The sequence below is a fragment of the Haemaphysalis longicornis genome, unplaced genomic scaffold (assembly GCF_048455015.1).
Source record: "Haemaphysalis longicornis isolate Haplotype H1 unplaced genomic scaffold, Haemaphysalis longicornis Haplotype H1 scaffold_5, whole genome shotgun sequence".
NCBI classification, from domain to species: Eukaryota; Metazoa; Arthropoda; class Arachnida; order Ixodida; family Ixodidae; genus Haemaphysalis; species Haemaphysalis longicornis.
Window position 1 is genome coordinate 58520214 of NW_027526385.1, and position 13942 is coordinate 58534155.

At 50.5% G+C, this 13942-nt stretch overlaps 1 protein-coding gene across 3 annotated transcripts in view; it reads left to right on the top strand.

Annotated features, from left to right (window-relative positions):
• Positions 1-13942, top strand: part of E(bx) (nucleosome-remodeling factor subunit NURF301 E(bx)) — a 38742-nt gene that overhangs the window by 2446 nt on the left and 22354 nt on the right. Inside the window, exons 2-11 of one of the 3 annotated variants that reach the window (XM_077670467.1) lie at positions 3728-3849; positions 4138-4346; positions 5912-6030; positions 6555-6954; positions 7699-7812; positions 8637-9037; positions 9194-9488; positions 9631-9968; positions 10747-10959; positions 12519-12710. In XM_077670467.1, the coding sequence (XP_077526593.1) occupies positions 3728-3849; positions 4138-4346; positions 5912-6030; positions 6555-6954; positions 7699-7812; positions 8637-9037; positions 9194-9488; positions 9631-9968; positions 10747-10959; positions 12519-12710 (2403 nt within the window). Of the gene's footprint in view, positions 1-3727; positions 3850-4137; positions 4347-5911; positions 6031-6554; positions 6955-7698; positions 7885-8636; positions 9038-9193; positions 9489-9630; positions 9969-10746; positions 10960-12518; positions 12711-13942 lie in introns of all 3 variants that reach the window. The other 2 variants (XM_077670464.1, XM_077670466.1) reach the window with 2 other exon arrangements.

Consider the following 13942-nt stretch of genomic DNA (forward strand, 5'->3'; position numbering starts at 1 on the left):
TTCTAATAGCCTTGGACACTTCCATTTGTGGCTTACGTGTCTCCCCCCCCCCCATTTCTTAAGTGTGAACACTATTATATGGCGTTTTGTTCCTTGAAACAAGCTTCCCAAGTTCTACAGTTACAATCCACTCTTAGAGGCAACACTGGGGCACGTTTCTTCTGGACTGTTTATATAGAGGCTGCTTTGGCGGCCTCTTATGAAGGAGTTGTGGGTAAGGCAAGCCTTACGAGATAATTCCTGCAGTGAAATAGGCCAAAGTGCTCGCATAATGCTACTGAGTGCTCATGCAACACTGCAACTGGGCAGTGCCTTTGTGCTCCCTCTAAGAGAGAATCGCAGTGTAGATCCAGCGGTAGTTTTCTACCGCACGACGCGGAGGTATTTTTGTGCTCTATACTGTTTCATTTACAGTGTGAAACCTTTTACGTGGTCTGTGGAAACACGAAATGGTGCCTCCCACTACAAACACAAACACTCGAGACAAAAATCAGGTCACTTGATCTTTGCATGTGATAAGATTTCTAGCCCACATTTGGGGAATAAGTCACGTGGAAGTCCTGGGGGGGTGGGGGGGGGGGAAGATTTTTAAGGCACCGCAAGGTGTTGACGAAAAGCTGTCATGCGCACAATAAGCAACGGGTACAGTTTTGAAGTTTTTTACATTTATGACGCCAGGCTTGAAGGATGTCATTGTATGAGAACCTGCTCCGAGGAGAACGAATAATTTTGGGGTGTGCGTAGGCTGTTTGGTTAGCATGCAGATTTTCTGTGCCATCTAGTTCTAAAAAGGCTATCGAGTGTGATTATGGCAGCAAATCGACCCTCACAGGATTGGTCAGAAATTAATGGAAGCTCTGGCCGATGATGTGCTTGGAATGCCGACATCCTTTCGTGCTTGTATGTGTTGTAGCTTGGATGTAAACAGTTAGAAATGAGTGTGATGCAGTAAATACCTGCGAACTGTTTTTTGCTAAGGCTGAAAGGAGGGAGATAAAACGTAAGAAACAAATCATCGAGCTTTTGTAAAAGGGAAGGAACCTAATGAGAAGCTGGAGCAGCAAGACTAAATTGTTCGGCGCTTTCGCAGCAACGAAAATGCAGCCCGATCCAAAAAGAAAACGGAGGAGACACTTTTTGTAGATTTTATCAGTGAAAGGCTAGTGCCTTTATGTGCATGAATGCTGGAAAAAGAAAATGTTGATGCGGGCATGAAAGCACTGAAGCAGATTGTGCGATTTTTGTGACACCATGCTCCATGGCGTCACACAAACAGGAATCTTGAAGTTACAGCCTCAGGTGCTGACCTTTTTGAGTAAAACCTGAATTTTAAAAAATTATTTTGGTACATATAATTAAAATTTAGACGCATCAAAGTGTACTCATCTGTGCGTCAACCATTCATGGAATATTTTCTTACACATAAGCAAACGCTGGGTTATACCTCCAGTGTCCCTTGGCTAAACACAATTGATGGGTGTGGTACGCAAATGATGCCTGTCAGCTTGTACTTGTACAAACTGCTGGCATGCATGCGAGTTTCCCACTTCTCACGCAGCTGGTTGGAACGATATTCAAGGGTGTAAGCGGATGTGGGAAGCAGATAACTAGATTGCTGTTTTACTTCAAATATGTGTGCCCTCACGGCGGCGTTTCATTCTTCAAGGCACCCTTCGAGGTTTACACCTTGTTGGCTGAATTTTTTTTTGTATGTTGAATGTGATCCTGAAGCTCAATCAGCGTCGCAGATGGCGAGTTAGTACAATCAAATTGGGCGGGTGAAGTTCTTTCGAGAATACATCATCACATGAAGCCGCCTCTTCTTTTGGCTCCCTACCGCAGCGTCTAGCAGTGCTCCTTCTATCTCACTTGCTGTCGATGCATATTGCCTGCCCCCCTCCAGCTTGGGCTCCTTAGGAAGCTGCAAGCGCAAAGTGATAAACGACTCTGGTGGCCCTCGGCACACGAGTCAGCTGACACTTATCGTCGGGCCTGCGCACATCTTGCGTTCAGAATCTCGCTGCCTGTACAAGCATGGTCTGTTCTGCCTTCTTTGTGTTGTCACAGAGCGAAAGTAGCAAGACCCAGCCTGCCTGCCCACCAGGGTGTGAAAATTTGTTTCCGTAACATGAGGAAGATTCAGGCAATGGTGGCTGCTCCGGAGTTGCTGAATCCTCAATCATTCTGCCCATTTAGCTGTCGCCCTGCTGCCTTTTCCTTTGCAGTTGCAAATATAAATTGCGTGCTGGAAACTACTTTTGTGCATGGCTGGCCACGTTGCACATAAACAAGCATGCCGTCATGTTTTATTATGAGTCCGGGAATGTACAAACTACATGTCTTTCTGGCTGGCATGTGGTGATTCGTACAACTAGCCTAGGAGTGTGAGGGTGTTGTCTTATTCTCAGGAAACAATGTGTGCTTTCCCCGTGGGGCAAGTTGGTTGAAGAAGAATAGGAGTGAAAGTGCCTTGGTTGTGTTGGAAATGTTTGCTTGTTCAGTTTGGACAGATATCTTTCTTACTGTCAAGAGAAGGACCAGTTTCCTTTGCATCCATCACGATCTGGATGCATTTCTTAGCTGGTAGCTTTTGTCCAATGCATTTGGATTTCCGAGTATGTTGGGCCACTTTCGGGAGAGACTATGGTATGCATGGGCTGTGGTTAAAACTGGGGGGGAAAGCTGTTTGGTCTGCTCTGTTTATTTCTAGGAGCTGCTGCCTAAGTGCAGTCTGTGGACCTGCTTTACCTCTCATTTTATAGCCGGCATTGGAGTGTGATGACAGGTGGCGGCCTTTCAGGAATTCGTGGGGAACTGTTTCAGTGGCAGACTGATGTCATTTTTAACCCACAACCTGAGGAAGTTGCCTTTTTCGCTGAAAGTGGGTGGTTACCTGGGGCAGAGTAGACGCTGGTTGAATCGTTTCAATCAAACGCCCCGTTAAATAGTCCCATTCCTGTCAGTTGTCAAGAAGGCCTGCTTTCAGTATAGGCTCACTACGGGAACGAGAAGCCTTTCTTTTTTCTGTTGTCCTTTTCTCGTGTTAGTGGCCAAGTGGCTTAGTTTAGCCTCGAATTTTAGGGATTTAGTCCCCTGACCATGTCAGGCTTTGGGAGGTCTTGGCAAACTGCTCCGCTGTTATCATATCAGTTATTGTTGAGGCCTGTGCCAAGGCCTCTTTTCTGCTGAGTGAAGTAAGCGTACGGAAAGTTTTCTTGTTTGAGTGACTAGACCTGGAGGTATCCAGAAATCTGCCCAGTTCAAACGGTTTTCAAACCATGATTGTGTTAACATGGGGCGGTATTCTCAAGTTTTGTCCCTTTTGCGTCCCTTTCAAAAGTGTCCCTTTTGGGAAGCCCTGATTGGCTAAAAGCAAACAACCGGAAGTGACGTAACGCAAGCCCGGTAAATCTACTGCCAACGCTCACTGGTTAACTGGAAGTACGTCACGAGAAAGGGGCGCAAAAGGGACGTTTTCAAAAGCGACAGTTACGAGAATACCGCCCCTGGTGTCTTATTCACAATTCGCTTGGCGCAAGTAATTTTGCTGGCATGAGAATTCGCTGTAATACCCCGACCGAATGACTAGACATGTCAACGTTTGCCAGGTGCTGGTGTGGTGGGGACATTGCATATTTTTCCCTGTTGCCTTTGGTGTGTCTCTTTGACCCTGGGGAGTCTGCCGTTGTTTCACTCTGCGTGAGACTCACGTTTAGCGCACTTTCAGGTGTCTGGTGTGACGGACTGCATATCGGACATTGAGAAAGGGGGCCTCCTGAGTCGGCAAGAGTGTCTCGGTCTGGACCGGCATGGCCGCAAGTACTGGTTCTTGTGCCGGAGGATATTTGTGTGAGTACCGTACCACTACTACTGGGGACGCTGGGAAGTTGCCGGCATAGGACTCGAACCCAAATCACAGCTACTGGGACCTCACTACTTGAGGCACAGTCGTAGCGAGTGCTCATTTACCAAACAAAAAGGAATGACTTGTCGGGGACATGTTGGTGGCCGTGTTAGAAGGTGACACATACAGGGTAGCCTGGGATGGGGGACAGGATGTGGATACTTCTTGATGTGCGGTGCCGTTAGTTTGAGATCAAATGAAGAGTGTGTGTGTGTGTGCGATGTGCCTTGCAGGGAAGGGGAGAACAACGAGGCGTTCTACTACTCGTCACCAGCGCAGCTGGAGGAGCTGCTGGATGTGCTGGATGCGGAAGATCTGGAGCTGGACCTGTGCCGGACAATTGCCGAGTTCCGCGAGGAGATAGTCCGCCACATGGAGCTCACCGAGAAGCTCACCAATGCCTCCAAGGGGAACCGCAAGACCTACCTGGACGTTGAAAATGGTGCGTGTTCCCCCCTACTCCTCTCCTATTCCATTTTTTGAAATGTAGCGTTGGTGATGGATTCTCAGTGTGCGCATCTGCTGTATTAAGTAGTCAAACGCACATACGTAGGCGGGATCATGTAAATCGGGATGGTAACTGCCACTTTCATTGCCTTACTTACTGCCTTACTTACTTGTCTTGCTGTCCTGTGTCCTACTTTGTGACGTTACTGACAGTGTCTTACTGTCACTGACAGTGTCAGTGCCACAGTATCTTTAAGCTCATCATGGAATGAAAGGCTGGAAACAAGGCTGTCAGTGACTGTAACTCAGTAGTACGCTTTCTAAAGTTGAAAGCACACCACACTTGGTGGCAATATTTTTTACTTTTTCGTTTTTGACAGACTACAAAGTGATCCAGACATTCTTGTGCATTTCAAATTAGTGACATCACTCACTCCAGCAGTGCATTTGTGATTCTAGCATGTAATGCATTCTAGCACAGACCCGGAGGAGTATTTGAAGTGCTGCTGGCAAATTGCTCCAGTGGTCGAAACCGCCAAAACGCAGCGAGAGTGGTCAAAACATGGCCTAGAGACTCCAGGCTATAATTTGCACCAGTAATCCCGCAATGCTTACGAATCACTTCAGTGTCCCTTTAATGCGCCGCGCAGTGTAGCTAGACTACCCTAGACACAGCTTTGCGGCGACCAGTTCAAGTACATTTTAACTATAATAAAACAAATAACGCCAATTCTCACAAACTTACATATATTTAATACAGAGCAACTACAACAGTTCTTGGGACATCGAAAAATGTTAAGAATTAGTATGCTTATTTGGCAGGCACAAAGCCCTCCAGCCCATTTGGCGTAAGCTGCCATGCTCCCAAAGTTGCCCGTTGCTTTGCGTGTTTTCTCTTGTTGTCTGCTCCCCATATTTTATAAATCACTTAGTTTTATCACGTAATTAGTAGTTAAGTGAGCTTATTTATCAATTAGCCTAACCTGCTATGCTGCCTAACCGCCAGATAACATCACCGCCAGTGGTCGACGTCAACAGTGTGCGCCCGAAACTTTGTTTCTATGTCTTGCTGGCTCTGACTTGGGCGTAACAAGCGCATAGTGATGTATTCGGTGTATGCCGGAGTACGCAGACTTTGCGCTCGCTTACGCCGGGTTATGTCGTTGCACAAGTATGACGATTTGACACGAGCATGTGGTTGGGACTTTAATTGGTGAGAGCGTATCAGTGGAAAATAAGAGGGGGCATGGAATTCTGCCATTTGTTACCTTGTAAGCAAAGAGAGGGCCCTTAGTTCCCAAACAGGCGCCAAGATTGCCATGAATTCGGGTAGCTTTTAACGTTGGTTTTCGAAGTGTCTGTAACAGTAAATTGATGCAAGCTTTGGTGGCTGCATTTGTGATGGAGGCAAAATATGGATGTGTTTACTGTCTACTGAGGAGTCCCAGTTTTTCTTCACTAAATTCAGTTCTGTTACCCTCTTGCTGTGACATATGCTGGAGACAACCATGCCATTGCAGAGAGGCTTTGTGGTGACACTCCTGTGGCATGCGTGTGCAGCGGCCTTGGTCAAGGTGCAGGCTGAGCGGGCCGCCCGACGAGCCAAGGAGGAAGAGGAGCGGAAACAGCGGGAAGCCCAGGAGGCGGAGGAGCGGCGTCGACTGGAGGAGGAGAACGCGGTGAGTGCGCCGTTTGTTGCTCATCTTCACGGTGCAAAAAATTGCCGGAACAGGGGAAAAGAAAACGCAGGACAGGTGCTGTTTTCTTCTCCCTTTGTTCCTTCCATTTTTCCACTCTGAAGGTGAACCTTTACCAACTCGCCCATTTTTTGTCATTACTACAGTCCATTTCTTGCTCCCTTGCTTTTTTCACTGGAATCAGCTGAGGGAGGGTTCCACCAATAATACCTTCCCTCTCTGTGGTCCCCGACAAGTGTTGGCTGCACATTTTGGTGGGGAGAACCCCCCGTGCGAGAATGAAAATGGGCATTGGTCCCAAAATCTGGCACCGATGGGAACAGGGCATTTTGCAAACTCCGCTTTGCGTTTCTTTGCAAACTTGTTGAAAGAAATGAGCTAGCTGCCCTGTTAAGCGACCGAGGATTATTCCCGAATCCCCGCATAAAATCTTGTGCAAGTGGTGGGAGGAAGGATCCACCTAACAGTCCCCTTTATGTTCTTGCTCCGTCTCTGGTGGGGCACAGGCCCTGGCCGCCGCGGCCGTCCAGGAGAGCGTGGAGCGGGGCCTGCTGAATGCGGAGGACGGCCTGCTCATGCCCGCCCCGTCCCTGTGCGACGACGGGGGCCTGATGGGCGGCCACCACCACCACCACCTGGGTGCTGCCTCCGGTGGCATCAAGGAGGAGATTGTGGAGGAGGAGATGAACGTGGTGTCCCACACCAACGTGGTGCACATGGACCACCAGGAGGGGGAAGAGGATGGGGGAGGGGAGGTGCGGACGCTGGACGAGATGCTGTCCGAGCCCGTGAAATCTGAAGAGGTGGCCCCCATGGAGGAGGTGGAGGAAGAGCTGGTCACCACGACCACCACCGTGACCACCATGGTGGTAACCACCACCACCAGCACCAAGACAGTCACCCTGGGTGAGTTGGGGTCCTGATTTGCTTGGGTGGGCATGTTAATCTTTGCATTCCCATTTGAGATTGGGAGTTGTGCCAGGGGCCTTGTTATGTCTCTGTGCAGAGCATAGACAAAGCAACTGGCAGTGCGCCCAGCATTTCATGACGCAAGGTGTGTGCATGTGTGTGTGTGTGTGTGTGTGTGCTGGCTTCAATTATTGAAGCGCCCACCTATCCAGCTGGTTGAGAGCAGTAATTGTCTCACTCAATATAATGGTTTTTGTTTTTATATCATGAGTTAAGAATAGAATCCCAGTGTTTTACATAATCATACAAGTTTTGGATGGCAATCATACGAGTTTTAAATGGCAGCATTGGGGAAATTACTTTTTTACAGTTATGTGTTTTTGCATGTTTGGGCAGTGTCTATGTATGATATAAATTAAAATGAAAATTTTTGACTGTGCTGTTCCGAAGGCAAACTTCGCAAAAGAATTTGTGTGTGTGCGTGTGTGTGTGTGGGTGTGTGTGTAAGTCTTGTCAAACATGTCCCATGCTAATGCACAGCCCTGTACAGTCTCTTTGAGAAGGAATGAATCTTCGCTGAATTCACTCATTGCAGTTTTGAGAGAGTCCAGTAGAAAAGATTGTGGCATGTAAGAACACGTGACTGGTGGTGGCATCTTGTCACCTGCCATTCTGATAAAGGGCTTTTGGATGCCTGTTGTTGCCGCCTAAGTGGGTCCCTTTGTGCGGTTGTGCTTGCAGTGAAGGGGAGTGAAGAGGTGGAGACTGATCTCAAAACGCCGGACCACAAAGAGGGCGAGGAGGGGGTGGCCGATGCGGAGCATTCTGCAGAAGGCGCTGAAGATGACCCGGCCGGTAAGAAGTCATCCGAGGAAGACAGTGCGAAAAAGGCGGCTGCAAGGGCAGCTGTCAAGGAGGAGCCTGAAGGTAGGCTCTCCTCCTGCTTGAAGCGTTGTGGCTGCGCTGCCCGAGAACGTCCTTGCTTTGGGCTTGTGACTGCTATGGGTTGCTGGGGTGTAGAGGGGAACAGGTCGCATAGCTGCTTGTTTGTTTCATTTGGAATAAGGCGTTGCAATTTTTTTTTTTTTTTTTTCGGTCTTTTGTTTTTGTTAGTGAATGGTCTATTTGGTACTACGTAGGTTGAGAATCTGTCAGTGAATGTTCTATTTGGCGCTACGTATGTTGAGGAAGTGTAAGGGCACCTATCTCCAGTGATGTAAAGCGCCGGAAAGAAATGTGTATTGGATCATTTTGGGTCTCTATTGTCCATCCTGATTGGAACACCGTCTGGTAGACAGCTAGCAAGGGTTGCAGGCCAACGTGAAGTTGGATACGGGCAAGCTGTTACAGTCCTGTGGAAATTGTCACACAGAAGTGTTGGAAAGACGAAGTTACATGCCATGCTTCGTTTATATCGTTTGCCACGTGGTCATTATTTACTGCTTCTGTCTTGCGTAGCCAGGTGTATTTGCTGTTGTTGGTGCGAGTAGTTTTTCTTACGAGGGTGGAGCAGGGTAACACTCGTGTACCTCTCATTTAGCGCATTTTAAAAAATATCCAGGCTTGTTCCCCTGCTTCTTACAAGATGTCACAGTTCACTTGAAGTTAGTTTAGGTTCACTTGTAATTGTCACCCATTTGCTATGTGGGTAAGAACTCATGGCTTGTTGCTGCCCGCAGGCACCCGTTCAGGCATCGTGACCCGATCGAAGACGGGTTCCCTGGTTCCCCGGAGCTTTGCCGCCTTTGACTCACGAGGGGGCGTCGGAGCGGGCAACAAGAAGGCAGGTGGAGGGGCAGGAGGGGACGGCGCCTCTGGGGACGGGGACTCGGTGCTGGTGCTGACCAAGGACGGGGAGATCTCGCGGGTGCAGCGGGGCGCCAAGGGGGCCAGCGGGGGCGTGCCCCTCAACTCGGGTTCGCTGCTCTTCAAGCTGGGCATGGAGGGCAGCTACCGCAGCTTTGCCAACCAGTACAACAGCAACACGCTGGCCCTCAACAAGCACCAGCACGCCGAGGACCGGGACAAGCGCCGGCACCTCTCCCACAAGTTCTCCCTCACCGCGGCCTCCGAGTTCAAGGTCAGTCCCTCCGTGTGGTGGTTATGGCGAGAGTCAGCATGAGAGTATGCTCTGTGTGGCGATGCGTTTGGGTGAGCACGTTGCGACGGGCCCCGAGTGCGAGTGGCCGAGTGAGTGTGTGTGGCTAACGTGTGCGGGTGGCGGGCGGCGCTGCAGTCCCCCTCTGCCCCACATCACGCGTCCTCTGTGCGTGCTCCCTCGCACATGCAGTGGGGCGGGGCGGTGCACGGCAGCCGGGCGTCGCTGGTGGGCACCCTGCGGCAGACGCTGCTGCAGCTGGAGAGCAGCGTCCCGGCGGCCCTGCTGCACCCCAACTGGGCCATCCACCGGGGCAACTGGCTGCGCGCGGTCAACATGTGCACCTCCCCGAGGGACTTCTCCCTGGCCCTGGCCATCCTCGAGGCCTCCGTCAAGCCGGTGCTCTTCAACGCCGCCTGGAATGACTCGCTCGGTGAGGGCACCCCCCAGGGTCCTGTCCTGCTCCCCCTGCTGTTCTTCTTGGTCGCTGCTTCGGTTGCATGTTCGCGTGGTGAATGGAAGGGTAGAGAGAGAGAGAGAGAGAGAGAGAGAGCTGAGGAGTGTTCCTCCTGCAGGGCACACCCAGCTGCGGAGAACGACGGCGGCTGAGCGGGAGGAGAAGAAGAAGCTGGAGAAGCGTGAGCGGCGGGAGCTCATGGAGGAGGAGGTGGACCGCAGCGTGTGGGTCAAGTACACCCTGGGCCTCAAGCACCAGGTGTGGAAGCAGAAGGGCGAGGAGTACCGCATCACGGGCCAGGGCGGCTGGCAGTGGCAGAGCTGCACGCGCACGGTGCGCCACGTGCCCGCACACACGGTGGGCCTGCGGGCGGGGCCCCACAAGGTGGTCATCGCCCTGCAGGGACACCGCAACGCTGCCGCCACTGACCCCAAGGCCTCCCAGGACGCCGCCAAGGTAGCTGGGGCAACCACTGCTCTGTTGATCTGCCTCCTAGGTGGTCTAGTGAAGATTGGTTCATTAGAGAAATGTCATTTGTTGCTCTTACTAACATGGCTGCCACCCTTGCAGCTTCTTTAGTGTTGCAATGGTCCTTTCACTCTCGTATTGCATGGGTGAGCTGTGCCACTGTGCAATTTTTGTCTTTTAGAGGTGTGTCCAGTGAAAGACAGCACTCAGTGTAGGTGCGAGCATTAATATTTGAAAGGTTGCACTCACATGAAAGGTGTTCTCACATGAGGAGCTAATTATGAGGGGGTGTGGCTCATTTGTGCAGCTCATAGCCGGGAAAATACAGTACGCATTATATGATAATTCCCGTGACAACTGAAGTTTAAGAAAATTTCCAGGTTGTCAAGGCATCCGCCGGCCTAGCTCCTTTTGCTGCTAATGCTAAACACAGTAAAACCTCGTAGAAAGAGACACTGTTACAAGAGACGCTTGGTTATAAGAGAAGTTTGAATGAAAGCGGTTTGGTTGGTTCGCCGTGTTAGCAACATTGCATACAAGAGACGCCGCCAGGCGGCGTTACAAGGTCTCTTGAGGGTCTCTTGTAACAAGGTTTTACGGTATCGAGAAATATGGGGAAGGGGGGGCAGGGAGCTGTGGTTGTGCATTTCAAGTAATAAGTGCGTTAGAGATTCACAATCACCTAGAGTGGCTTACCCAGTGACTGACGGTATGGCCAGTGCCATGACTCGGCTCTGTCCTTGCGCATTTTGCGAACCCCCACCAGGCCTCGAAGGAGACCGGCGAGGACGCCGAGATGAAGTCTGAGGGGGGCGAGGCAGCACCCTCAGGGAACTCCTCCTCCAAGGAGGGGACAACGGAGGTGAAGATCACGGGCGAGACCCTGCTCAAGGCAATGCTGGCCTCCCGGGCCATGGTCGTGGAGCTGGTGGACGTGTCCGAGTCGCTCTCGTCGCCAGTCCGCAGCCTCTACCCCAAGGTGAGGAGGGCTCGTGCCACCAGTGTGCCTGTGTCCTGAGGGACGAGGATTCGAGTTGTGAAATGAAGAGCAGAGGGGAGATTGGGCTCACAGGGGGCTGTCCTTGGTCTTCTGAGTAATGCGGGAAAGGAATGCAGGATCGAGAGGGACAGTGCCGCAGGATCCATCACATTGAGGAGTTGGAATTGATTCCTCTTCTTGTGAGGCTGTCACTGTTCCTCAGTGTCACGGGAACTGCTTCGACGGAGGTAGCATTTTGGGCATCTCTGAATGCACCTGCAAAGCTTCGCTGATTTGGGAGAGAGAGTAACACCCACGCACCTCTCTCCCCTTTTATTGCAGTGAAGCTGTGCCTGGCTAGGTTCTGTCCAAACCTACATTCGTTGGCGGAGTTGCGTAGAATGAGAATTCTCATCTCCAGAGCGAGAGTAAAATTGCCTGTAGCTCCCAGACTAATGTAGGTGTCTTGGAAACAATGGTGCGGAAGTTGGCTGCTCAGATGTCTCTATCACTGCATGGGAGGAAGTGCTGCGCCATTTGTGCCAAGCTGCGCCAGTTTCCTCTTCCTGCACCATCCTGCTCCAAAAGGCAATGTTGCGCTCCAAACCGGCTCCCGAGCGGTGCCACAAAGTGTGAGGCAACAGTGAGATGAGGTTCCATGGCAGTCACATTGTGCAGGGAGCAGTAGGGACTCGTGGTTCAGCCGTGATGGTTCAGCCGCGCGCATCGGCGGACTCCCTAAGGGACTAACGTTCAGAGTCACTTGTCACAATTTTCAGCTTCACCGCAGACCGCGCTGCGCCATGATGCATGCGTCTTAATTTCTCTGGAGTCTAAGTCAGGTATAATTCAAATCATTTCTTGTTTCCACTTAACTTTCCAAGTATTTTTTTTTTTCATTTGTTTAGAGTCTCATTAGGTGTAGAATGAAGGCAAGTGTTTAACCGTAGGTGCAAGAGAGGCCATTTCGCCTAGCTCTGGTCGTCTCTTGGTCGTTTCTCATGGCTGTAATGGTGTTGTAGCAACACACTTGTCTGCAGTCTAGCTAGGTCATCCACAAAGAATTGCTTGTCTCTTTTTTTTTTTTCCCTAGTTATTGCTCTGTCGGCAATGATGCTTTGATTCTGGGACTGTAACTTGTTGAAAAAGTAGTCGGCTCAGTATTTATTGAATGTTGAGTAAAAACCATTTGAATATTTATTTTTTGTTTACAGGAGGGAGAAATTGCAAGTGGTGCTTGACTCTAGGAATCTGCTCCCAGACAGACTTGCACTGCTCCGAAATTCGCCTCTCGGTGCTCCAAAACTCTTCTTTCACTGCTCCAAACCTGCTCCAAAACAGCATTATTCCTGCTCCCCAAGCTGCTCCAAAAGTCTCGATCCTGCTTCCTCCTCTGTCATCGTGCCCATTTTTATTTAGTTTCTCAACTAGCCAGTCCACAGAGAAGTTGTACACATTGTCCACAGGGAAGTTGTACACATTGTGAAGTTCCCATCCGCTGTCAATGCGTGGCCGTGAGTGGTGGCTGAGCAGTGGCGGTCCTTGTGCCCCCATTGCAGGTGGCCAAGCCGACCAAGATTGACGGCTTCCTGGAGCGGCGGCTGAAGCTGAAGGAGCTGGAGGACAAGATGGCCGAGACGGCCCGGGTCAAGGCGGAGCCGCACATCGACGTGGAGACCGTGGAGTCGCCCGTCAAGGCGCCCCGGCCGCTGCCCAACGGCATGGTCGGAGCCAGCGAGGAGGCGTCCACGGTGAGCTTCTCAGCTTCCCAAGGGGCAGTGTAGCACACTTAAGGGGAAATCTTAAAAAAAATAACACCCTCTAGTTTGCGTGTTTCGTTTGCCCTATCCTGATCATCCACAACTGCCCCTGCTCTTGGCACACCTCTGAAGACAGCGAGCCCCCACCCCTTTCCGGGTGTGGTAAGTTGTTGCGATTAGAACCTTGTGCAGATAAGCAATTAGCCACCCTTTTCCTTTTCGAACATCTGGAGATAGAGAGCCGAGCCACAACGCCGGAGGTTTCCACTACCTGCACGTCATTCTGATAAGCAACCAACCACCTTCGGCATCGCGAACACAGAGCGGACAAAACAAAACAAAACAAAAAAAAGATCCTGTTTGCGTTCTTATCACGTCTCGCCAGCACTAGCCGGGCTGCTTCCTCTCGGCGGCATCCGTTCTTCTGGGCGCTAAGAATTGCAGATTTCTCAAAATGAACGCAAGGTATAAGTTAAAGCCGCGCTTGCGGTTACTGCAGCAATTACCAATTGTGAGTCACAGAATTCACACTCATGTCTCCGGCTACTGTGGAGATTTCCTTTTGTTAAAATGCATTTTTAAATGCAGAGCACTTTAGGGGCTTGCCTTGTCATAGTAGCTCGATTGCTGGACCCAAGTAGAGCCACACGGCGTTCTGTCGTCGCGGCGTCCCACAGGTTTCAAAACCAGAGCGGTTTATATAGTCATAAGCAGTCGAAACTCGTAAACTGCTGGGGCTTGTCCTACAACTCCCCGTTGTTTAGCTCAAAGAAAACTAAGTACATTTGAGGCAAATTATGCGCAATTAACCTAGCACGTGTTCATTTAGTTAGGAATGCTCGTTGGGTTGTTTTTTACGGTAGTAAGTGAAAAAAAGTGGCAGTGCAACACCGGCACGTGCGGGAGAAAAAGCAAGCACAAAAATAACAGAACTCCCGCTGGCGCTGTTCCAGGCAGGGGGCACGCGAGCACTGCGAAGGCGGGAAATTTGAATTGCACTTAGTGGTAGCAGTGAGGAGGTAACGGCGCTACAGCCCGTTATGGCGAATCACTGCTCTGCACTTCCGACAGCTTTCACATTGAGTGGAACGGCTTTAATGTTTCTAGCGTTTCTGCGCGTACTGTGCCATGATATCAAGTTACTGCTATCGTGTATGGCATCATCAACTTTGCCAAGATAAAAACATAATCTCGCTGCATTTTTTACGCAAGATGACAAGAAA